Genomic DNA, 27157 nt, shown 5'->3' with positions numbered 1-27157 from the left:
AAAACATTTGCACATACCAAGCTTTCATGACAAGAAATTTTAACACCATTGAACAGATAGGCTGTGGTCGCGTGGAAAATAAAAATCAGAGAATTGAAGTAGGACTGCAACGTGACACAATGTGCCCACTTCTCAGTTTAACAGAGGTTCATCTGGCTACATGCAAGTAACCTCCTTTCTGGGGTTATGCCATAAGGTGAACTGGCACTTAACACAACTCTTAATATAATTCAGTAAAGGCACACAAGGAGACAGGAGTAGCCAGATAGATTCATGTGGGAATTCAGTGCATGGGGGAAAGAGATATGGGGCAGGATTTTCTAGCCGTGCTCACCCTGAAACCGGAGAATCCCACCTGAGGTCAATGGACCTTTCCAGGGTCGCGCTCTCACCTGCTACAATTCCTATGGCGGGTGGTACAGTAAAATTCGCCCCATGTTATACATAGGAATTATTTCAAGTTAATTAACTGAGTAATTAAATTAAGTTAACTAAATAATATAAGTTACAATAACCGGACAGGTGTTATATTCCAGTGTGGGTGTTTTTGGATGCAAAGGTGATCCATGGCAAACACGTCTGCAGCAAGTGTAAGCAGCTAGAGGATTTCTAGATCAGGATTATTGATCTAGAATCTAAACTACTGACACTGCACAACATAAAGAAAGGGATGGGGGGAAATACCTGGACACTTTGTTCCAGAAGATGGTCATGCCTCTTAGAATGGAGTCTTCTGTTTTGGCCAGCAGTGAGGGACAAGAGGATGTGACCGTGAGTGAGGCAGGTAAAGGGACCAAGGAGACAATAGTGGAGAAGTCTCCAACTTCGCAATTGTCAAACAGGTTTGAAGTGCTCATAACCTGTGCAGATGAAAGGAGGTCTGCAAGGTGGATGAGCAGGCTGACCATGGTACAGAAAGTCGTTCAAATGGGGGAAGCAAAGAGGAATGTAGTGGTACTCAGGGACAGTATAGTGAAGGGAATATACTGTTCTCTGTAGCAAAGATTGAGAGTCCAAAAGATTGTTTCCTGCCTAGTGCCAGGGTTTGGAACATCTGCTCAGGCTGGAGAGAAACTTGCAATGGGAGAGTAAGGATCCAGTCATTGTGCTCCATGTAGGTACCAACAGCATAAGCAGGAAAGAAGTTTTTCACAGTCAGTATGAGAGGCTATGTACTTAATTAAGAAGAAGAATCTAATAATCTCTGGATTGTTACCTGAGCCACGTGCAAATTGGCACAGGTCAGATAAGGTTAGGGAGATGAATATGCAGCTCAAAGACTAGTGTAGGAGAAGTGAGGCACTGGCACCATTACTGGGGAAAGTGGGGGGCTATACCATTTGAGTACCAGTCTATACCTGAACTGTGCTGTGTTCTTGAGAATTGCAAAATCAGAGAAGTAGAGAGGGCTTTCAACTGGATAATGGAGATGGGGAATCAAGCTTGAGTAGATGTAGCAAATGAAGGGATAAATTCAAGGCACGAGACCATAATGGTAATATGGGAAATGAGGATCATTGAATAGCAAGAAGGGACAGAGAGATAAAACCTAAGAATACACCAATCGTCAAGACTAGATGTTACAAAGATAACAAAAAGTCAAATCTAAAAACTCTGTATCTGAATGCACGAAGCTTTCATAACAAAATAAATGAATTGATAGTGTACATTGAAGTAAATAAATATGATCTGAGAGCAATTTCAGAAATATAGCTGCAAGCTGACAAGGGTTGGGTCCTGAATATTGAGGGTATATGACATTTAATAAGAATATGAAGCTAGGTAAAGATGGAGAGGTACACTGTTGATCAAGAATGGCATTGGTGCAATAGTTGGAAATGATATTGTTTCAGGAGTTCAGAATGTAGAATCAGTTTGTGTAGAGATGAGGAATAGTCGGGGAAATAAGTCACTAGTGAGAGTGGTCTACAGGCCCCCTAACAGTAAACACAGTGTAGAACAAAGTAGACAAGAAGAAATATTGTGTGCTTTTGATAAAGGGGTGGCAATAATCATGGATGATATTAATCTACATCTACACTGGAAAAATCAGATTGGCAGTCATAGCCTGGATGAGGAGTTCAGAAAATGCTTTTGAGACAGTGGGCAGGATTTTCCAGCCCCGCTCTCTCCAAAACTGGAAAATCCCACCCGAGGTCAACAGACCTTTGTATGGTCTGGCCCCCCCCCCCCCCCACGATACTCGTGGCAGGCGGAATGGGAAAATTCCGCCCAGTTTTTTAGAGCAGCACGTTCTGAAACCAACCAGAGAGCAGGTTATATTAAACTTGGTATTGTGCAATGTGATAAGATTAATTAATGACCTCAGAGTAAAGGCAGCCCGAGGTAGCAGCCAGCACAATATGATTGAATTTTACATCCAGTTTGAAAGTGAAAAGAGTGGGTCTAAGACGAGTATTTTAAACTTAAATAAGGGCAAATGTATATGAATGAAAGCTGAGCTAGTGAACTGAGACATGAGGCTGCATCAATAGAGAAGCAGTGGCAGACATTTAAGGGGATATTTCAGAATACTCAGAATAAGTGTATCCTTACTATAGAGAAAAATTATCAGGGGAAGATCCACCATCCATGGTTAACTAAATAAATTAAGTTAATCTACACATCTTGGGACACTAAGGAACAATTTAGCATGGTGAATCAACCTAACCAGCATATCTTTGGACTGTGGGAGGAAACCAGAGCACCCAGAGGAAACCCACACAGACACAGGAAGAATGCGCAAACTTTTGCATCTAATTACTGTGCATTGGTGGTGGAGGGACTGAATGTTTGTGGAAGGGATGTCAATCAAGTGGTCTGCATTGTCCTGAATGGTGACTATGGTGTCTGGGACATTGTCGGTAAGGTTTGATTCCGTCAGTCTGATTGCGTCAGGCTATTGCTTGACTTGTCTGTGAGTCAGCTCCCCCAATTCTGGCACAAGTCCTCAGATATTGTGTCAGGTTGTTGCTTGACTAGTCTGTGAGTCAGCTCTCACAATTTTGGCACAAGCCCTCAGATATTATTAAGGAGCACTTTACAAGGTCAACAGGACTGGCTTTTCCGTTGTTTTCAGTGCCGAAGTTGATGCTGGGGGGAGTCCGCTCGGTTTCATTTCTCTTTGTAGACTTTGAAATAGTTTCATGCAATTGAGTGGTTTGCTAGGCCATTTCAGTGACCATTCATGAGTCATCCACATTGCTGTGGATCTGGAGTTGCATGTGAGCCAGACCAGATAAAAACACCAGGTTTTCTTCTCTAAAGGACATTAGTACATCAGATGTCTTTTGTGCAATTGACAATGGTTTTAATGATGATCAATAGACTTTTAATTCCAGATTTTTGTGCTGTATTGGGATTCAAACCCAGGTCCCAGAGCATTACCCTGGATCTCTGGATTATTAGTCTAGCAACAGTACCTCTATGCCACTGTCCCCCTCCTCAATTTAAATTTTAAAAAATTTAATGTCTCCAGCATGGGTTTCTTGGCACTCAAACTTACCAGTGAAAAGGACATGGGTTCTGGGTGCACTTAATGTGGGTCTATCAACTTCAGATCACCCAAACTCAATAAAGACTCAAATCCTCTGACAAAATGTTTAGCAGAGAGCTAATGTCAGCATCGAGGTTTTGTTGAGAATTTTGATGCCTTTCAAATGGATAACAGCAGGACAGGAGGCACCATGGATGTTTTTGATACTGCGCTGCAGGGAGATTAAAGATCAGCAGGTTCTGAACCCTCATAACACCTGGGAGGAAACCAAATAGAGAGCCACGTGACCACTGGGTGTATCATAGAGCAAGCCATGAGAATTTTGTTAAAAAACGGAAAATGCTGACAAAATTCAGCAGGTCTGGCAGCGTCTTTGGTGAAACTGAGTTAATGTTTCGAGTCTGTATGGCTCTCCTCTGAAAAAGAGTCATATTTGACTCGAATTATTAACTCTGTTTCTCTTTCCACAGATACTTACAGACCTGAGTTCTGCCAGCATTTCCTGTTTTTATTTCAAATTTTCAACCACAGGATGTTGATTTTAATTATATGAGAATGTTGAAAATGTGCTGCAGGTACCTAGATAGGTCTGGAGGTGACATTTGATACTGGCCTGTGGCAATGTCCAGAATCAAAATGGTGTGTTGAACTCTGCACTACATCATGCAGAAACTTACAGTTGGAAGAGAAAGAAGGCACTCATCAGACAATTTTGGATCAGGAGAACATCGAAGGGAAAGAGGAGGTCTATGAAAATGGGACACCCACCAGCTGCATATATTACTGCCAGAGATTCTGGCCATGGCCATAGCCTGCAATGACTCATTTGAGACCTGTATTTGAAGCTCTGTGGAAAGAATGACCAGTATCTCCATGGCACACATTCCCACAGTTACCTTCTCCACCAATCCTGTAGCATTTGAGTTAGAGTACTTCATTCTCTCCACTATTACATGTGTCAGTACCACACAAAGTTGCTGCTGCATTTCCAGCATTTCTCATTTTCAATTTTGGTCTCTTGGAGCATTTGTATCCAGCTGAGCAGTGCTTAGGGAGGATTGCCCCTCCTGTGCCACCTCCACCCCCCCCCCCCCCCCCTCCCACCTCCCCGCCACCACACCCCAAGAGATTTGTCCACAGATAGTCTTGCTCCAATGCTTGTTTATGAATTGTGAACAATGAGACAGATGTAACACATTGTATGTGGTTTGTATACAGCAGTGGTGGATGAGTATTTTGGGAAGTGAGGAAGGGCACAGAAAGTAATGGCTAGATGCTGCTGAAACTTTAATGGGTGTGAGGAAAGACGTGATGGAGTAGGCTTGCTAAGACAGAGTGTGGGGATGTTTGCACCTTTGCTGTGAGCACACTGGCTAATGTACTTACTTTTCCTGACCATAAAACTGCCTCCTGCACTGCATCCAAGAGCAGGGCTCAATGCACCTGTTAATCAACTCCTCAGCTAAATCCAACCATGCCTCTTGGTTACAGCCGCAAGTTTCTTCCTCCATTGCAGGAGAAAAGTATGTGTGTCCTGTATGTGACTGCACCTGGCAATAACTCCCAGTAAATGTCATTAAGTGTGGATGCTGCTCTTGTTTTTTGTGCATCCATCATAAACACCCCTTAGCTGCTTCAATTTCTATTTCTGCATTGGCCCATAAATAGTTGACTTGAGATTGCGTTATGCTGGTGAGCAGCATGCCCGTCACGCAACGTCAAGACACAAAACATGGAAGTCAAAATGTATTGCCTCTATCAGCCAAAATGGAGGGTGTGACTCACTGACGTAACTTGTGGGTTTCATTCAGCTATTCATCCCCTAGCCTCCCCACCGCCTGAAGCTTGCTTTTACCTTAATATCGGGGTCATAATGGCTCAGATCTTCCGGTCTCAGGATCACTGGAGTCCAGGTGTACGACCAAAAATGCCATCCTACACACCTTCCACTCTACCCACCTAATACCCTCATCTACCTGCCACCTTACCCATTCCCCTACTTAGCTCATCCACATGACCATCCTACACGTTCACTTAATCATTCCACTTACCCATTCACCATTTATCCATTCATCATTCACTAACATTGACACTGGACGTATGAACTTACCACATGGTAGTGTGTGCTCTGTGATGGAGCTCTCAGGGGAATGTTGCGCTCCACATTTCTGAAGAAGCTGGGCTTGGTAGACCGAGTAAGAAAAACAGAGTAGTGTCTAGGTGTGAAAACGTTTGAGTGGTTATCTGATGATAATTGTCACTTCAGGCCATTGTTGTAATCTTCCATATTGATTGCCTTTAACTTATTTCTCTAGACAATTTTTTATTGTTGATGTACCAGACATAGTTACTGTAGTTTTAGTTTAACATTTAAAAAGGATTCATTCAATAATCTGTTAATGTGGCTTTCATAGCTGAGTGTTTCTTTCTCTTTTGCTTAAGAGGGTCTATTTCTATTCATAAGAGCCATAACATAATTATATTTTGCAGCTTTCACTGAAGTTATTCACCCATTGTTTGATTCTTGCTGATTTCTGCAGTGTTTGTACGTAATTGGAGTGTTCCCTTAAAGGAGATAGTGATAGAATTTATGTACCCAAGAGGCTTGATGTGGATACTTTAGACTTCAGGTTTTTTTGCTGTATGAATAAAATGTAGAAAGCTGTAAAAATGGTGAATAAGTTTTGAAGATTTTAATCACAGTTTATAATGAAATGTGTATGCTCTATGTATTCTGATAGAACAGTTCTACACAGGTTTTCATTGTTGAGTAAAACCTTGATGGTTTCTATTGCTGGGAAATATTTCATTGAATCTCCACCCTTCTAGGTTTTGTAGTCCATGTTGCAGCAATGCAGCTTATATTATTCTTAAATGATAACAATAGAACATACTAGAATTACTCAACTGCTCTAAATGGGCAGAATTTTCCCAGCCTTGAGGTGGTGGGAGTGGTGGCGGGTGGAATGCGAAGCTGTGGGCAGCCGATCTGCGTAATAAAGGCCTCACTTAAAGGCCATTTAGAGCATTTTCTGGAATTTTGACAGTAACAAAGTAGCCTCACGTCGCAGATGAAGGCTGATGCTCAATGGAGACAGCCTGCACTTGCAGCCAAAACACTGCTGCCAAAGGGGTTTCCCCCCAAATTGGAGGGGGAATTGTCCTGCTTGCTCTCTCTAAGTTATCATTTTGGCCCCTCTGAGTGCACTTCATTTTAATACAGACTCATGCTCTCCTACCTGAATGAGCAGCGTCTACCTCACTTGGTGGAACTGCCGAGGCCCTAAAATTACCAACCTTGAAATTCAGCATATAGTTTTGGGAGCTCATTCAACTTCCACGAATTGGACAGTGAACTTAGAGATAGCCACTTACGAGATTTCCTCGGGAAAATAGCTCTCCCAGCCTGACTCCCAGCATTGCAGGCTCCGAGATCCTCTGTTGGTCTTGATGTCAGGGTCCTGAAGCCCACGAGAAATTCCTATTCGACATTTCAGGCCTGTGACCTTAAGAAAGTTCCACCCTCATTTCCAGCAGGAACCATTTTTACCACTAGGGGAAAGAGGGCAGGGCATTAATTGCACAGACGCGAATGACAAATTTGCCATGCCATTTGAAAATCGTGCTGAGTTCAAACTGATCCAATTTTTGCAGTTCCAATGCCTCAACTCATAAATTTATGGTGGAGGTGTAAGCACCTTTGAGCATTCTCATTTAAGGTGTGTATCTTAGTACAAAACATTGCAAAGTATTATTTTAAACACTGGAACTCTCAATCAATTGCTCACCAGTGCATTACCTCCATCATTGATGCATTACTTTTTTGAGTGGGGGAACACATCAACCTCCCCACACATGTGGTGCTGCAGACTCAAAGGGCAATGGGCTTCACCTCCATAACCAATTTCCCACAATTCCAAGAAGTGATAGCCTGTATCCACATCATTATAAGGGCACCAGTACAGCTGCTGAAGTCATTTACGAACAGAAAATTGTTCTATTCCATCAACATGCAGTTTGCGCCTGCAAGAACCATGGTACTCTCCATCCCAGACTTTCTAGAGGTCCTCCTCTGTGATATTCTAACATGAAGATGAACATCGCATATGGATAAGCAAGATTAATCCGGCACAACACATAACCTGTGTCCATTCATATTCAAAGGCCTGATTTCTGGTTGAGTGCAGACTGATGCTGGGTGGCCTGGCATTTATTTTGTGCATACCAACATGACATGTGGGTTTCTGAGTGCACATACCCCTTCTGGTCTGCTCCTTCCTAGTTACACTCATCTGCAATGATAGTGTGCCACTTTAAGGTTAACGCATATTTGGATGCCCACACCCAAAGAGGCGGAGGGTAAAAAGGTAAGTAGAAGGGCTAAGGTTGCGTGTGTGGAATCAATAAATGCATCATGGTGATCTCAGTTAATGCAGAGTGTCTGGCCTGATGAACCTGCCAAGATGCAGCCATCAGCATGGCCAGGTCTTGGGAAACTTTGCCAGAATGAAGTGAGTGCTGTGTGGTCCTCCATTAGATAAGGTCAATAGGCAGCATTAAAATCTATGGTTTCTATGGAAGGCTCATAATAGGTCATCACTTTCCATGAATTAGTTGGCCAACAATTACAGTTCTTATTCACGTGACTGCTGACAGACTTCTCTTCCCAAGACCCTGCAAGAATCCACCAGCTTTCTCCCTCATGGAAGAAACAATGTCCAGGGGGGCTACTTGTATCATGTCCAAGTCATGATCTGCCCCATCCTCATCAGGGTCCACCTCCATCTCTGCCTCTGAACTGCTTAGATTGGCAGGCTGGAAATTTCCTGAATGAGCTATCTGTCTAAATGACAAAAATCTGGCCCATTAATTCTGTTTCCTTCTCCACGGTTGTTTTCAGACCTGCTGAATATTTTCTGCACTTTCAGGTTTTTCTTCACCACATCTTGCTTTTGATATCTTGTTCTTACCCACTTCACTTTATATGTTTAAACAACGTAAAACATGAAATGTTTCCTGCTGTAAAAAAGAGAGCTACTCCCGTACCACTTTTGATAACAATTGAATCTACAATTTCCTTAGGTTTGTGAAAATAGTTTACGTCAATTCCATTTCTCACTGGAAACTTAATTATGGGAAGTAATTGCCCAACAAACCTGTGCGCTACAATTGTACATTTGTTACTTTGGGTAAAGTGAATGAAACACTTTGATCTGAAGTTGGCCTTTGAATGTCTATTAATATCAGCAATATTAAGCACTGCTCGAAAATATTTTGACATCTGATAACTCAATTCATTTGCTTATTGTTGGAGTGGGAGCTAAGCCATATGCAAATATGAAAATTGATGAGAGCCATATTATGAATTTGTATTTGTTTGTGAAATTATTTTCTCCAAAACCCTCACTCCATAGGCCATCTTACACCAAGCACCAATCTTCATCCAATAATGTTAGTAGCTGATTTGCTTTCCAATGTCTACCAGTGCTGCTAACCCATGTGACCTAGGTGTAATTTTGCTATGTGTAATTATTCCCCATCCAATGAACAAGTACCTAACTTCTAGTTAGTATCCTCGCTTCATGTTCTGGTCAATGCACAGACTGGCAAAGGATGACAACTCAGTATTTCAATGCATTTTCCACCACACTCTGAATTTCTCACGTCAAGGCACAAGTCAGGAGTATGACGGAATGCTCTTGGTTGAGTCCAGTTCTGACAACACTCAAGCAGCTCGACACCATCTATGACAAAGCAGCCTACTTGATTGACCACCATGAATATTCAATCCCTCCATTACTGGCATACAGTGGCAGCAGTATCATCTAAAAAGATGTATTGCAGGAACTCACCAATGCTCCTTCGACTGCACGTTCCAAGCCTCCCAAAACTAGAAGGACTAGAATGGCAGCTGCATGGAAATATCCCCTCCAAGTTCCCCTCCAAGCCACATACCACCTTGTCTTGGAACTACATTGCGATTCCTTCACTGGAACTCCCTAACAGCACTGTGGGTGTACCTATGCCACTTGAACTTCAATGGTTCAAGGCAGTGGCTCAGCACCAGTTTCTCAAGGAAACTTAGAGATGGGTAATAAATACTGGCCTAGCCAGCGACACCCACACCTCATGAACAAATTTTTAAAAGTCCTCCTCTATGGAACTAAGAAATTTTAGAAAAGGATACTGTTTTAGTGCTTGTCAAGAATACCTGAATCTCAGATCATGTGAGTACATACTGTATATATATATAGGGGAAGAAAAAAATGATAATGTGAAAGAAGTAATTTCAGTTATTGAAGTCTAATCTCTTTTTTGCTTTATTTACCTGAAATGTATTTTCTCTTTCCCCCAATAAATGGGGTGTCGCAGCACAAGTTTAAAGGGGAACTCATTGGGAATTAAGCTAATTTCTTAAGAAACAGTTTTGATTCTGGATTTTCTACATTGTTTATAAAAAGGTTTAACACCATAATTGTCAATTTGAGATGTCTTGGTACAAGATTTCAGTAGCTACGTTATTTAAAACTTGCATTCACTGTATGATGTAATTTTACCAGCAGCAAAAAATTACCAATAAATCAATGTGCAAAATGTTTTGGTCGTTCATTCAATTTTCAATGCTCTTCTAATGCTCAAACAAAAGAGGCATAAAGTTCAACATAAAGAAGACTTGTTTTCATGATCATTTTATAGTACTTTTTCATTTAATTTACTTACTTAATTTGCAGCAGTAATATTTTTACAATGCTGGCATTTATTATCGTAGTATAAAATAACTTGGTAACTAACATTATGAATGAGGATGCTGATTATCACAATAAAACAGTAGTGACACCCCCTTGCAATTTGCTTGGTCTTTGATTCTTGTTCATTTCCCCCTTTTAGCAAATCTCAATCCAGGAGTAGAACAAAAGATTGTTTTCATCACAGCCCGTGTACACCCTGGAGAATCGCCTGCATCGTTTGTTTGTCAGGGTAAGTCCTGTATTGCACCTCCCAACTTTGCTGCTGATTAAATAAAACATTACAGCAATCCTCTTGGTGTTACTAAAGGTAATTTTTAATTTTCAATTCCAAAGCTCTATTCTGTATTTTGGATCACCAAAGAAAACATAAAACAAAAAGAAAAATAATTATAAGAAGAATTCCTTACCATATATATAATGCTGTAACTGAATTTGCAGTTAAGGCGTTTGGCCATGAGTTGGCAACAGGCAAGCATTTTTTTGCGGACCGGAGGAACATTCCTGGTTCTCTTCCTCCCACAACATTAATTTTGGTTATTTGCTGAGCAGCCTGCAGTAGTTTTTCTAAGAATGCCTGTTTAGTCCATTCAACATGAGGAGATGGTGAAATATGCACAGTAAGTCTTAAGACCCCAGTTATCAGATTACAAACAGTCTCTTGTTTAATATGGGTGGCCGCTCCGGCCACTCATTTCTGAAACCCGCCTATGGTGGCGGCAGATAGATTGCCAACATAAACAAGGTGGTTAGCCATAATATGCCATTTTCAGGCCAGTCACATCCTTTTCTCGCCAGATGGAAGCACTTAAAATCAACCACAATTAATAAGGTATTCACCTTTTCCCTGTCTTTGTGGTCATCTTCCTGGGTATTCATATTCATTGTTGTGTGTCTTCCTCTGTAGTGCTGATGGATGCAGAAGGAGATGAAAGGCTTTAGCAGGTACAAGGAGGGGATCAATGGAGGGGATATGAGAAAGCTCTGGCTGGTAAAAGTAGGGAAAAATCCAAAGATATTCTATAAGTATATCAATGGGAAGAGGATAGCCAGGGAACGAGTAGGGCCCATTAGGAACCAAGGGGACAATCTGTGGGTGGAACCAGAGGACGTTGGTAGAGCGTTGAATGAATCCTTCACATCTGTCTTCGCCCAAGAGAATGTGGATGAAGGTAAGGAATTCAGGGAGAGAGACTGCGAGGTTCTTGAGCAAATTGACAGAGAGAAGGACAAGGTATTGGAGTTGTTGGCAGGCTTAAAAGTGGACAAATCTCCAGGTCCAATGAATTGTGCCTTAGGCTGCTGTGGGAGGCAAGGGATGAATTTGCAGGGCTCTGACCCAAATTTTTAATTCCTCTCTGGCCAGAGGGGAGGTACAGTAAGAAATCTCACAACACCAGGTTAAAGTCCAACATGTTTATTTGGTAGCACAAGCTTTCGGAGTGTCGCTCCTTCTTCAGATGAGTGGGTCACTCACCTGAAGAAGGAGCGACACTCCGAAAGCTTGTGCTACCAAATAAACCTGTTGGACTTTAACCTGGTGTTGTGAGACTTCTTACTGTGCTTACCCCAGTCCATCGCCGGCATCTCCACATCACAGGGGAGGTGCCAGAGGACTGGAGAACAGCTAATGAGTTTCCGCTATTTAAGAAGGGTTGTAGAGATAAGCCAGGAACTAGTGACCAGTGAGTTTCACGTCAGTGGTAGGGAAACTATTGGAGAAAATTCTGCAGGAGAACATCTATCTCCACTTGGAGAGGCAAGGCTTGATCAGGCATAGTCAGCCTGACTTTGTCAGAGGGAGGTTATGCCTAACAAATTTGATTGAATTTTTTGAGGAGGTGACCAGGTGTGAGGGTAGTGCAGTTTATATCAATTTCAGCAAAGCCTTTGACAAGATCCCACATGGGAGACTTATAAAGAAGGCAAATGCACATGGGATGCAAGGTAATTTAACAAAGTGGATTTAAAATTGTCTCAGTTGTAGGAGACAAAGAGTGAAGGCTGCGTTAGTGACTGGAAGCCAGTGTCCAGTGGCATACCACAGGGATTTGTGCTGGGTCCCCTATTATTCGTCATTTATATAAACAACATAGAGGATTAGTACGTTTGCAGATGACACAAAGATTGGCTGGGTGGTTAACAGTGAGATTGAGTATCTTGGGCTACAAGAAAATATAGACAGGATGGTCAAGTCGACAGAGAGGTGGCAGATGGAATTTGACCCTGAAAAGTTGAGGTGATAGACTTTGGAAGGAGTAATTTGACAAGTATTCAGTGCACGGCATGACACTAGAAGGTTCTGTGGAACAAAGCGAGCTTGGCGTGTTTGTCCACAGATCTCTGAAGACAGAAGGGTGGTGAAAAAGGCATATGGGGCACTTGCCTTTATTAATTGAGACATAGATTACAAAAGCAGGGAAATCATGTTGGAGTTGCATAGAAATTTGGTGAGGTCACAGCTAGAGTACTATGTGCCGTTCTGGTTGTCACATTATAGGAAGAATGTGATTGCCCTGGATAGGCACCAAGATGCTGCTTGGGATGGAACATTTAAGTTATGAAAAGAGGTTAGATAGGCTTGGGTTGTTTTCGTTGGAGCAAAGAAGACTGAGGGGCAACCTGATCAAGGTGTACAAGATTAGGAGGGGCATGGAGAAACTACATAAGGAACAGCTGTTCCCTTTAGTTGAAGGGTCAGTCGCAGGGGACACAAGTTCAAGGTGAGGGGCAGGAGGTTTAGGGGGGTTGTGAGGAAAAACATTTTTACCCAGCGAGTGGTGATGGTCTGAAATGTGCTGCCTGGGAGATGGTAGAGGCGGATTGCCTTACACCCTTTAAAAAGTACCTGGATGAGCACTTGGCACGAAATAACATTCAAGGCAATGGGCCAAGTGCTGGTAAATGGGATTAGGTCAGGTGTTTCTCACGTGTCGGTGCAGACTCGATGGGCTGAAGAGCCTCTTCTGCACTGTATGATTCTATGATCCTTGATCCAATTAAATGGCAGGGTGAAATTTGCCTTAGTGAGTTGCACAAAATATGTTAAAACAAATTGGCCACCTGTAATAAACTCAGTCTAATTTTCCTATTCTATTGACTTCCAAGATCAGGCAGAATGTTAAATGGGCTGCCAATTCATTAACACCCTTTTCGTACTACTACCAAGATGAATTTCACACCCCAAGTCTTCTATTGTGTATTACAATTTCTGATGTAAATCTCTAACATGTGTTTTGATTATCGTTCTGTGGGATAACTATCCTGAATAGGTGCTGACATATCTTTTGTATTGGTGATCTTTGGAATGCTTTTACTGGTTCCAGTAACTGGTCCAGAAATCAAATTATGTGTATAGAACTAAATGCATAGCTTCATTCTGTGAGTTTGTGAATGCATAATGTATATATATGAGAGAGCGAGATAGAGAAAATATCTGCCTGTCATAAGAACTATTATGTGTGCAAAATGACAATGATAATGAATAACTGAATAAACGACGTTTCCTCGCTTTAATCTTTATACACCTGTCTGATTATAGATGATACATGTTTTTAAATGCACTCATGATCTTAAATGGAAGAATACTGCAGAAAATTCAGAAAGTATTGTGAATAACTGCTGAAGCTTAATTTATTGTTTGACAAATTTACATTTGCAACTATGCCAACATTTGCATATTTTTATTAGGTTTTTTATATGGTTTAATAAAGCAAAGGGATTGGAGTTCAAAATACAAATATGTTACATGTAAGTTCTTTCCCTCATAGGGCTAATAATGAGGAGTGGCAGTACACGCACAGACAAAAGATTGTGACAGAATCTCTTTAGTGTAATAATTTTCCTTCAGAACTAATTAAGTGCTCATCTAGCACGGTTTCCCAGATTGATTTAATTGAAATTGCCCTTTAGTCTCATAAGGCAAATTGAAGGAAATTGCAATTGCTTTGTGGCCTTTCCAAGGGCAGGCCGTTTATTATATCACATTCTCAGTAAAACAACAAGGTTAAAAGACTGCATCCAGATTAAAACCTTAATGAGTTTGTTAGACTTTGGTAACAAATGTTAAAACATGAGGAAACTCAAGAAAATGCAATTTCACTCACCAAAGCTCAGCCGTCTAAATGTTTGTTTTAATACCTGTTTTAATTCATATACCAGTTGCTTTTCTTTTCACAAAACTTGAATTACTGTGAAATTTCATTAATTTTGGATCAGGATTCTATGAAATGATATTGCAAATTGTGCTCCTGATACATAGCTTCAAAGCTGGAGTGTATATTGGGAATTTCAAGTGTGCCCCAATAATTTTCCAGACTGATCTCTACCCACCTGAACTCTTGATATTTATCAGCAATATAAATTAAGGGAGAAATAAAAGGGCCCACCTCCATCTTTGTGCCCAGGGAACAATTAACTTCAGGTTTCAAAATAGCTGTGAAGAAGGCAGAAATCCATGACATTTGGTCTCCAGCCCTTTGCATTTCATGAGGATTTCATTAAATCCCAAGAGTGGAACAAAGCAGATGCAATGGGATGGGTAATGGAGCCTTGTGTGGTGTTTCCTTCTTCCAGCAGGCAAATGACCACTTCCAAGTTCTCTAAAAATAAGTAATTCTTGTCTTTTGACCTTGCATTAAGCCCCAGTGAGGCCAATGGATCTGAGCAGTGTCAAGGCCATGGAGGGCCTTAACAATTAGAGCATCGTAACTGTACCAGTATTCCATTTCAATTTTCTATATCCAGGGGCCTGAGAAAGGACTGACAAATTTGTTGCCTCTTTGTGCCAAGTTCGAGACAGTTTTACACCATGGATCACCAGAAGTTAAATTCAAGTTGTTCTATTTTGAGTCAGACTTTCAGAGGTCGGAGATCTTCATCCCATTATTCAGAATTAGAGTTGAAAGTAATTCTGGGATAAAAGCCTATTGCTCAAACCTAGTACTTGATAACCTTGACCACTATGTTGTGTCTGGAAATTTGCCACCTAGGATTTGTAATATAATGCATGCATGCATACTTAAATGTTCCATTATAAAGTTTATGGCCATCAAAACTATGTTCAAAACTGAAAAAACTGATGTTAAAACCATCAAAACTGATGTTAAATTCATGCAATCTAATCTAGCTCATGATGCACTTAGTTTTGCAATTTTATAAAAAATCTGTCCTCCCTGGTTAGAACCCCAATCAGCATTTACTAGTAATGCTCTCTATTTATACTTCAAACATATAATCAAATTTCTGATTAACTCCTTTAGTACTTAGATCATTGACTTTCATATTTACTGTAACAAAGTAAAAGGCAAGAAGGACAAAGTTTCAGTTTTATTAAGTGAGCTTTTATTCACATTTCTCCTTACCAAATCAACAGTCCTTTTACTCAAAAGTTTTGACTATCTCATAAGAACATAAGAAATAGGAGCAGGAGTAGGCCATCTAGCCACTTGAGCCTGCCCTGCCATTCAATAAGATCATGGCTGATCTGATAGTGGTTTAGTTCCAGTTACCCGCCAGCTCCCCATAACCCTTAATTTCCTTATTGATCAGAAATCTATCTACCTGTGACTTAAACATATTTAACGAGGTAGCCTCCACTGCTTCAATGGGCAGAGAATTCCAGAGATTCACTACCCTCTGAGAGAAGAAGTTCCTCCTCAACTCTGTCCTAAACTGACTCCCCCTTATTTTGAGGCTGTGTCCTCTAGTTCTTGTTTCCTTTCTAGGTGGAAAGAATCTCTCTGCCTCTACCCTGTCTAGCCCCTTCATTATCTTATATGTCTCTATAGGATCTCCCCTCAGCCTTCTAAGCTCCAATGAGTACAGGCCCAATCTACTCAATCTCTCCTCATAAGCTAACCCCCTCATCTCCGGTATCAACCTAGTGAACCTTCTCTGTACTCCCTCCAAGGCCAATTTTCACCTTTCAGCACATCCCTTATCCTTTTTGTAAATGCGTAACATTGAAAATTGTTGGTGACGAAGTGGATTCCTTCTATTGCAGGCTCAAAAGATTTATCTGCTGGTTATGTGGATGATGTCTTAAGTCAATTCAATGGTCCAGTGAATTCCATTGATACTGGAAGGTGGAATAAATTCCTATTGTCACACACACGCAAATCAGGTAGTGTAAAGCCAAATTCAGATTGAAGATCTCTCTATGACCCTTAATGTTCCCTGCATAAACCCCAAATAACGTCCCAATTCCATCAATGTGAAACTTTCATATTTTCCATCAATCATCTTATGACTTCTGAGAGATCAGGGATGGTGGTATATTGACAAGGCCACTAGAATCGAAATCCTGAGACCTCGAAACAAGCATTCAATCCAACAATGGCAGCTGGGGAATTTAAGTTCAATAAATTAATTTAAAAAATTTAAAGTAAAAGTTATTCTGAGTGATGAAGGTTAAATTACCGGATTGTAGTAAAAACCGATCTGGTTAATGAATGCTCTTTAGAGAAGAAAATCTTCCATCCTTAACTGGTCGTCAAACTTACAGAAAAATGGTTGGTGCTTAGCTGTTCTCGGAAATGGCTTAGCAGCTCCTTAGTTGTATCAAACTGCTACAGGTAGTTAAAAAAGAATAAAACTGGGCATACCACTGAGGAACCAGAAAGGAGAAAGGCACAGCCTGCTCAGTCAACCCTACAAAGTCTACCTCACTAACATTTGGGGATATGTCAAAATTGGGAGAGATGCCCCACAGACTAGTCTAGAAACAGCCTGACATATTCATACTCACTGAATTATACCTTATGGCCAATGCTCCAGGCTCCTCCATCATCATCCCTTTGTATGTCCTGTCCAGCCCCACCACCCCACCCTGCCACCAGCTGATTAATCCGTGTGCCTCTATGTTGAACACCATTTGGAAGATGCATTGAAGATAGCAAAGACACCAAATCTACTCTGGGTGCTTCAATGTTTGTCTGTCCATCATTAAGTATGGTTTGGTAGCAGCACTATTGACCAAGTTGGTTGAGTCCTAAAGAATATAGCTGCTAGACTGGATCTGCGGCAGATTCCAACAAAGAGGGAAAAAACTAACTTTACTCTGTACTCACGTGTCACAGCCACATCAGTCTTTTGCAGTATTCATTGAAGTAATCAGTGTGCAGACCCTGGAGAAACAAGTATTCAAATGAAGGCACAACTCACCATGTTGTGTGGCATTAGCACTGTGCTTACTTGTATAGATTCAGGATATGCACACTAAGCAGAGGATGCAGCATGCAGTAGACGGAACTAAGTGATCCTACAATCAATACATCAGATCAAAGCTCTGCAGTCCTTCTGCATCCAGTTGTAAATGGTGAACACTGATACAAGGAGCTAGAGGAGGAAGCTCCACAAATCCCCATCCTCAAGATGACAGAGCTCAGCATGTCAGAACAAAAGAAAAGGCTGAAACATTTTTTTTGCAACCATTCTCAGTCAGAAGTGCTATCTTGGCCTCCTGTGTTCCCATTTTCATAGAGATCAGTCTTCAGCCAATTTGATTCACTCCGCTTGAAATCAAGAAACAGCTGAAGATGCTGGATACCAAAAAGGCCAGGAGCCCTGACAACATTCCGGCAATTGTACTTGAATAATCCTGCTTCAGACGCCACGAATTAGACTTTGTAGTTTAGGATATGTTAACAGCTAGTCTTTATTAACAACCCATAACCATGTACATATTTACAGTAGAAGGTACAGGTATACAGCTGACTCCAGTCTAGGACTTTATCCATTTTTATCCATCTCCAGACTGACCCCGACTTTGGATCATGTGTCTTCTTACATCTCTGTCTGCGGGTATTGTGCTCAGTTCCACATGAATCCTTTATGTGCCTGCCCTGCCACACCTTCCCCCAAGTCTTTATACATGGATATGGAGTTACTTTAGTTTACTTCCAAGTCCTGTACTGTTAAAAGTGTTGTACATTAGCCTTAGTGTTAATGTTCTTCTAACAGTTTTGCTATTGCAGCTGCAACATTCTTACTATCCCATCTACCTTCTCCAAGTCCTTGAAGTTAGAGGTTCAGATGGTCTGGAGGTCTGATAACCTTTCCATATCTTGTTCACCAGTCTGATCGGCTTGGATGTTGGTCTGGTATTTGGGCATCTTTGTCAATTGTCCTCCATTGTGCAATGGAGGGAGCCTGCCTTGGAAGAGGGCATTTGACTGTGTCTCCTGGCACGCCAATCTGGTAGGAACAGGGTTGATCCTCATTCTGACAGAGGACTGTCTCCCGAGTTCCCAGGTCCAGACCTTGTCACCCTGCTGCAGCTGTGGGAAGTGTGTGGTGTGGTGCCTTTTGTTGTAGGCAGATGCTTGCTTCTGTCTGTATGACTGCTCTTTTGCTTGTACTGCATGGGTAGTCTTTGGCTACCAACTCTGGCAAGAGTTCCTTTGGCAGAATTGGGCATTGCGTACAATGTTTCCTGGAGATCAGACACAAACAGGCCACACTGGTAAGGAGTGGACCTCTAAGTGAGCAGTGTAGTTGCAATATCCCACTTTTCTTCAGGAGGAGCTTTCACTGTACAGACTCCTCGTTTTACCTCACCATTTGACTGCGGATGCCTTGAGGAGTAGGTGTAGTGACAGAAACCAGCCAAGGCTGCAAATTGAGCAAAGCATGAATAGAAAACAGTGGACTGTTATTTGATATGAGCCCATCCGGAATTCCATGGTATGCAAACATCTCTAAGTGTTTTGATGACCATCTCCATGGTGGTTGTATGAAGTTGCTTTACCTCTACCTATCTGGATAAGTAATTGATATTGATTAGTTAGGATCTGCCATTGCAGACAAACAAGTCAGTGGCCAGCCTTTTTCATAGCCTATTGGGGAACTGCATGGAAATGGTGGTGCAATATGCAAACCTGGCAATTTGTGATGGTATTTTCTATTGCTGTGGATATGCCCGGCAGATTGGGCCCATGCCCTACACTTAGTAACTCTCAGGTGACCCAGATATATCTTCTGAAGGATGCCCATCCATAGAGAGGCTGGAATGATTAGCGTTTTATCACAGACCAGGAGGCCAGGAAGTGGCTCTGCTGTTCAAACCATATTCCGGCAGAACTGCTGTTTGGTCTCTGCTGAGGCCTTCCTTGTTGGCAGTAGGTGTCGTTGCAGGCATACTCTTCATCGCGGAGCTGCTCTTGATGGAGTTGTTAGAGCCAGGTTGTGCTTGCCTGGTCGGAATGTGGTAATGGTCTGAGAGTAGGCCTCCAGGCTCAGCAACAAAGGCAATGTCAAGTTTGGTTGGAAGGCTTATGGTAGCCCTGGAAAGTGCATCAGCCATCGCCTGATTCTTTCTCTGGAAATAAACGGTCTCGTATGCAAATTTCATGAACCATTGGCCAAACCTCTGGATCTGAGGAGACATTTTTACAAACTCCTTTTGGTTTAACAAGGAGATCAGTAGGTTATGGTCTGTCTCAAGGGTGATTTTAAGGCTGATGATATAATTGGGAAAATCTTTTGCAGGTCCATTTGACTACCAGAACTTCCTTTTTAATTACGGCATATCTGGTTTCTGTGTCTGATAGTCCTTTAGAGCCATAGTAGATGGGTTGCCTTCTGCTGTCCAATTGCTCCTAGAAGAGAACTGCCCCAAGACTTAAAGACGAAGCATTGGCCACTGTGATGGTGGGCAAGGCTGGGTTATAGTGTGTCAGTGATGGGTAACACCTCCTTGATAAAAGTGAATGCCTGCTCCTGTTGGGAATCACAATACCATGCCTGGTCTTTTTTGAATTAGTGTCTCAATGGTTCCATGACCTTCAAGTGAGGCAAAAACTGTGCCAGGGTTGACCCTTCCTCGGAGGTCAGGGACAGATGAAAGGATGGGAAAAGCAGGAGGTTAAGCTCGATGCCAGCGTTGCAGCTTGACGGAGAGTAGTCATAATTGTGGACCATAAAAAGTGTTGCTTGGATCATTTTGTGCTTGTACTGCAGGGACGCCTGTGGGGTGCCCTTCATTGAAAGGCAAAGACCTCCTGCTGCACAAAATGTCTTTCTGCCATGGTTTCTTGTTTGACAGGACTGTGACAACAGCACCTAAATATAATTTAAAATTTGTTAGAAGAGCGTGTACCAGCATGTCAGCATTTCAAAACCAAGATCTTAGATCTCACCCAAGAATAATGGTTGTGCACTTTCTGGGCTTTCTGTCTCTACCTCGTGGTTGACATTTTGGGATGTGTGTGAGGTGCTGGGCTTTCGACGTTTGTCAAAATATCATTGTATATTTTAGTGGAAGAATTGAACTGTACTTACAGGGCACTGATTTTTCCTGTGAGCGCACTTCATACCTCAGTGCTAGCAAGGTCGCTCTGCTGAGTTGTTCAGGTGTTGCTTTCCCTAACTTGAGGCATCCTAGAATTTTTGTGACTTGATATGGTGGACAGAGGGATGGTTTCTGCCACATGAAATTTTCTCTTCCCTTAAGATAGTCCTGTGTTATTCACTTGTAGCTGAATGACCTTGTCTAGAGTCAGAAAGTTTCTAGTTTGCCTTGTCTGATATTGGGAGAAATGTTGATCTTAAAAATCTTTGCCTCCAAATAATTCAGTTCTGTGACTGATTTGGGTCATGCTTTAAGTGTGTAATTGCAATCCATTTATGATGATTTTACAAAGTGTGGGCACAGCTTGAAGACATCACTGGCTCCCAAGATGGCGTCGGCAGTTCCTGCTGAACAAACGTTCTTTATGTGCTTGCCGGTTTTTCATGAGATTTTCAAAATTGTAGCTGTGCTCGTCTGCCTGAAGAAGAAGGGATCGCGAAGGCGGTATGGGTCAACTGTCTGCTGATTTTATTCATTCAGTGGTATCATGCTATGAATCTAAAAGAGGGATTGCTGTTTCTGAACTTGGATGGTTGTGAGGCACCCGAAATTGATGAATCAATTATTAATGATTTGTTTTGCTGGACTTGGGAGCCACACATTAAGTCTGGGATCGGGTTTAACGACATGTTGCTTTTACATGGCACTTATGACCAAATGTTTTAAAAGGGGTTCTCAGGGCTAGCTGGCCTGAAAGTTAAACATTTTATCCTACCCTTGCAGACTGTGAGCTCTGCTTCCTGGACTGGAGCTGAACTTCAAAGGAGGATGCAATGGAGTCCTCTGTTGAAGTAAAACTACCTTTTCTTGTTTGCTTCCAGGTTATTCTGTCTCTGAACTTTCCCTGTATTTTTATTCTGTTGTGTTTTTCGGCATCTGTAGCTTTGCTTGGGAGATAGTACAGTGCAGAATCGTTTGAAAGTGCTCTTTTTTTTAGTTTATCAGCATTCTTGATGAGAGTTTTAATCTCTTTGTTGCCACCATGCAGTAAGCTTCAGTAATGATGCATGCTCACAGACTTTATCCGGAACATAAAAAGATATTTATTAACAAGGAAAAACTGTACACTCCCTCAACACCTCCCCCCCCGCCCCCCTACCCCCAAAACACACACAGACACCACCCATCACCCTCTCACCCCACCCTGGCTGAGGGCTGCACCAGACTCTATGGGGGTGATTCTCCCAGCCCACTGCGCTGCTTTTGTAGTGCAGCAGGCCGGGAGACTCAAGTGGAGTGAAGGGAGGGCCATTGAGGCCCCGCAGAGAGTCAGGCGTAACGGGGGCTACCCCTGGATATGGCCAGCTTGGCAGTGCCAGTCTGGGCCCTCTGGCACTGCCCAAGGGGCAAAGTTGTAATGCCCAGGGGGCACATTGACACTGCCCACTGGGCATCGGGCAGTGCCAAGGGGGCAGGGCCTAATAGGGGCAAGGCATAATATGGGGGCAGGGCCTCTGGGGGGGGGGCGATCGCGGGGGTGGGGGATCCTGCTGCCACTCTGCACTCGAGCTGGGTGACAGAGGGAGGAAGGCCAGCGATCAGAGCTGGCCATTGGGATTGGGGGGTGATGGGTCGAGAATGTTGGATGCGATCGGTACTGCTGGGGGGGAAGGGGATGGAGATCGGGGGGAGGGGTCAAGGCTGGCCCAGATACATCCGGGGGGGGCCTTGGCCAACATCCAGCGATCAGGCTGTGGGGGGGGGGGGTTTCGGTGAGGCGTCAATGCGGGGGTCGTAGGGCTGGACAGCAACTGGGAGGCCAGCAGTGCGGGGCTACTGCGCATGCGCCGACCTCGGCAATGGCCTGCTCAGCGCTTTGCTGTCGGCCTTTCCGGTGGGAATAGGCCCCGCCCACAGCTTTTTTGTGTGAATCACGCGATACACACTGTGATGCACAGAGTGTGGGAGATTCATTTTGAAAATCCCACTGAAAAAACCAGCGGGATTTATTTGGGTTTTTACGCAAATTCGACACTTAGAATCGTTTTGGGAAAATCCCCTGATGTGTCTTTTACATCTCTTTAGACTTTCTTCTGCCTAAGATAGAACTCTACTCTTTGGAGTGATTACCCATTCTCAGTCCCAATTAGTCCATCAAACCAGGTGACCCTCTTCTGCTGTGTTACCCTTTAAGGGTCAATCACCATAACTTCATAATCTAGAGTATGTTAACAGCAAGTCTTTATATTAACCTGTAAATATGTACATATTTACAGTGGAGGATACAAGTATGATGACTCCAGTCTAAGTCTTTACCTATCTCTATCCATCTTCAGACTGACGTTGGCTCTGGATGTGTGCCACCTTACATCACTGTTTGGACGATACTGTACTCAGTCCCACATTAACCCTTCATGTACCAGATCCTACTACTGCAGGCACTGAAGACTTGTGTTCTGGAATGAGCTACGCACCTAGCCAAGCTGTTCCACCACAGTTATAACACTGGCATCTACCTGACAATGTGGAAAATTGCCCATGTATGTTCTGTCCATAATAAACAGGACAATTGCAATCCTGCCACTTACAATTCTATCAAGCTACTCTCAGCTATCAGAAAAGTGAACATGACATCGCCACCTGTTAAACAACATTTGTTCAACAATAACCTGCTTACCAAATTTCAGTTTGGGTTCCATGAGGCTATATAGCTCCAGACTATTATCACCTTCATCCAAACAAGGACAAAAGAGTTGAATTAAGGTAAGAATGACTGCGCTTGACATCATGGCAGCATTTGACTGAATGTGGTATTACAGAGTCCTAGAAAAATCACTGGAAATAGGAAAAACTTTCCACTGGTTAGAGTAATGCCTCAATCAGAGGAAAATGGTTGTTGATGTTGGAAGCCATTGATCTTAGCCTCAAGACAATGCTGCAGGATTAGCATCCGAGGCCTAACCATCATCAGCTGCTTCAGCAATGACCTTCACTCCAACACACGATCAGAAGTGAGGATATTCACTGATTATTGCACAGATTTCGTTCCATTTGCAACTCCGGAGTTACTAAAATAGTCTGTGCAGGAAAATCTTCATCGTGAAAGGTCATTCAGACTCAAAGTATTGGCTCTAATCTCTCTCCAAAAGTACTGAAGACTTGTGCTCCAGAAGCAGCTGTGCCCTTAACTAAGCTGTTCCAATTCAGCTACAACACTGGCATCTACCCAACAATGTGGAAAATTGATTAGGTATATTCTATCCACAAAATGCAGGACAAATCCAACCTGACCAATTACTGCCCAATCACCCTCCTCTTAATCATTAGCACATTATTGCTGTGTGTATGCTGCTTGGTAGCACTATTGATGACACCTTCCATGCAAAGTGATGGAAGGTGTCATCAATAGTGCTACCAAGCGGCATACACACAGCAATAATGTGCTTCCTGATGTTCAGATTGGGTTCCGCCAGGGCCATTTAGCTCCAGATTTCATTACAGCTTTGATCCAAACATGGACAAAAAAGCCGAACTGAAGAGATGAGGTGAGAGTGACTGCCCTTGATATCAAAACAGCATTTTACAGAGTGTGGCATCAACCAGCTCTGGTAAAATTCTTCCTGTCTCTCTTCAATTAACTCCCCTATTACAGTGTATTTGGAGGGGTTGGCGGGGTAATTTTCAGACCTCAGACCTCCTGCAAATATGATCCTAAACCCTTAAAGTAGTAATGAAGGATATACCATCCCATTGCCATCACTAGTATGGCCAACCCTATTTTTCTGAAGGGGGCTGAATCAATTATTACCCCATTTTATATTCTTTTTTACTGTGTGAAAATGAAAATTGCATGGTGTGCAAAAATACTTGCCAATTCATTTTTACTTTCCTTGCAGAACTGCATAACATGTGTTTCACCTTCCATAGTGTTCCCTGATAATTGTAGCCCTGGAACTACCAATGGCAACTTAAATATAATTGACTTATTAGGCGAAGTGAAGCATGTGTCTTTGGGCTACCATTGAGGCCAAAGACTTCAATTTTGAGACTTGAGCACTTAATCAATTAGGAAAAAATTGACAATTGGAACAATGGTCCTGATAAAAAAGTTATGAAAGGTGTTTCATTACAAAAACATACATACAACAGACTACACCTTTCTGTATGATTAGAAATGGAAATTTCAACAACTTTCAAATCAAAAATAGTGTTTCAGTGATTTGAATTTCTTTACCATTGGATGGGTATTCTAGCTCTAAATAATAAGAGGATTATTTTATATTTAGAAATATGGGGGGGTCGATCTTACCAGAATTTGGCAGAGTATTAGTTCCAGCAAGAAAATCAGCACAGAGAAATAAGTCAGTTTTCTCTCCAGATCTTACCTCTTGTCAAAAAAACAGCAGGGCGAGTTTCACGATGTCACGTGGGGGAGGCCGGGCCTAACCATGACAGCCAAGCCCAGCTGCGCTGTGCAATCAGTGCGCCATGTTTAAAGGGGAGCACCAATCAGAACATGAATGAGGTCTCAGCGGCTCATCCCCACCCTGATCGGAGTCACCACTTCACTCCCCACACCCCCACCCCCACTGATTGCAGTTGCCACTTCTCTTCCACCGCCAACCCCCCAACAGTCAGTGCCAGCACCTTCCAGCCCCTGCAATATCTGGCGCGGGGGGAGGGGGGGGGGGGTGGGGGGGGGCGGCATGTTATTTACATTAAAATGTATTTAATTTAGGTTCACACCCATTGTGGGCAAGAACCTGATTACGTCGCCGGCAATCTCACGGACGGCGAGAGTTGGCTTAAGATCCCGCCCATTGGGTTCTTCATGTTTTAGTATTGAATATATAATACTGACTTTATAATTATCGCAAATGTATATATAATAAATTAATTCCCTATCAGCTGGCACAGCTCCAGAATTCAAAACTGTTAATGGATTAAAAACTGGAGGTGGTTCCTAATATGTGTGGTTTCTTCCTGCTGACATTCTGAAAATAGCGCTGTGTGCAAGCTCGACTGCAGTGATTAGAAGGTTACCTGAATAACTTCACAAAATCAATGATTTTCTGAACCATGAGAATATGAAAAGTTAAATCCTAAACTATGAAAAGTTCAGCAAAATTAACCCATATCTTGCTGAAAAAAGAAAATGATTCTTTTAGATTTGATTAGAAATACAAAAAGTTAACACTTCAGAAATTTGATTTATCTTTTCCATAATTTTTTATTCTAATTTTTCTTTCTCTCCTTATTCCATGGGCACAATGTAACTCTCCCCAGGTGAGTTCAGATGCAGGAGCGGGGTGGCCGTGTAATTGATTGGGAGAGTACGAGGTGGAGACACCTTTCATCTCTCTTGGATCAAGTTTGAGGTGGGAAGGCTTTTGGTCTATCGTCCGTCCTGGAGACCAATTTTCATCCCGCCACCACTGGTATTCAATCAGTGGTGGGTAAGGAGCCCAACATCTCGGGAGGCCACCCAGCAAACCCTGCTTGGTTCGGCAGCAGCTTATTGCTGATGGTCCCTCATTCTTTGTCACTCTGTGCCCGATCGAGGCGCCTAGTATCATGAAGAGTAGGGGCCCCGCAGGAAACCCTCCCCTTTGCTTCCAAACTCCTTCCCCCCATCCTGGATGGTGAACCCTTCCCTACAAGTCTCAGCCCGCCCAGACTGACCGCTCTAGAGGGATCCATTGGTGATTCCTGCTGAAGGCTCCACCATTCTACCAGAAGGGGTTGGATATCTGCCTAACTGGGGGCTTAGTTGGATGGGCCACTTGATGCTGCCCAGATAAGTGCCTGATTAGAATATATTAGCGGCAGGTCTTCCAGAAAAAGTGACCTAGGGCTTCCAGTGGTTCTTCAAGCAGTGGGAGAAACAACCATTTCTCACACTAAATCCCAGCCCATAAGTGCCAACAGCTCTAAGTGAAAATCAGTGCAATTAAGGCCACAGTCAGATCAGCCATGATCTTACTGAATGGCAGAGCTGGCTCAATGGGTCAAATGGCCTACTCCTGCTCCTACTTCATATGATTGTATGATCAAAACGTTTTGACAATCAGCATGCTATTTAACCATGGAAGCATCATAGCTGAGTCAATTTTATCACCAGTTGACAGCTGTACATCGGATAAGACTAGAAGACATAGGAGCAGAATTAGGCCACTTGGCCCATCGAGTTTGCTCCACCATTCAATCATGGCTGATATTTTTCTCATCCCCATTCTCCTGCCTTTTCCCCATAACCCCTGATCCCCTTATTAATCAAGAACCTATCTATCTCGGTCTTAAAGACACTCAGTGACATGGCCTCCCCAGCCTTCTGCGGCAAAGAGTTCCACAGATTCATCACTCTCTGGCTGAAGAAATTCCTCCTCATCTCTGTTTTAAAGGATCATCCCTTTAGCCTAAGGTTGTGCCCTCTGGTTCTAGTTTTTCCTGCAAGTGGAAACATCCTCTCTACGTCCACCAGTATCCTGTAAGTTTCAGTAAGATCCCCCCTCATCCTTCTAAACTCCAACGAGTACAGACCCAGAGTACTCAACCGTTCCTCATACCACAAGCTCTTCATTCCAGGGATCGTTCTTGTGAACCTCATTTGGAACCTTTCCAAGG

At 42.7% G+C, this 27157-nt stretch overlaps 1 protein-coding gene across 1 annotated transcript in view; it reads left to right on the top strand.

Moving 5' to 3' along the window:
- The window catches only part of agbl4 (AGBL carboxypeptidase 4), a 769208-nt gene that overhangs the window by 548557 nt on the left and 193494 nt on the right, over positions 1 to 27157 (top strand). Inside the window, exon 8 of the mRNA XM_078219206.1 lies at positions 10385 to 10474. Within this exon, the coding sequence (XP_078075332.1) occupies positions 10385 to 10474 (90 nt within the window). The remainder of the gene's footprint in view (positions 1 to 10384; positions 10475 to 27157) is intronic.

This window comes from Mustelus asterias, chromosome 8 (assembly GCF_964213995.1).
Source record: "Mustelus asterias chromosome 8, sMusAst1.hap1.1, whole genome shotgun sequence".
In the NCBI taxonomy this organism is placed as follows: domain Eukaryota; kingdom Metazoa; phylum Chordata; class Chondrichthyes; order Carcharhiniformes; family Triakidae; genus Mustelus; species Mustelus asterias.
Note: the sequence above shows the minus strand (reverse complement) of the source record. Positions and strands in the feature narration are given on the sequence as shown.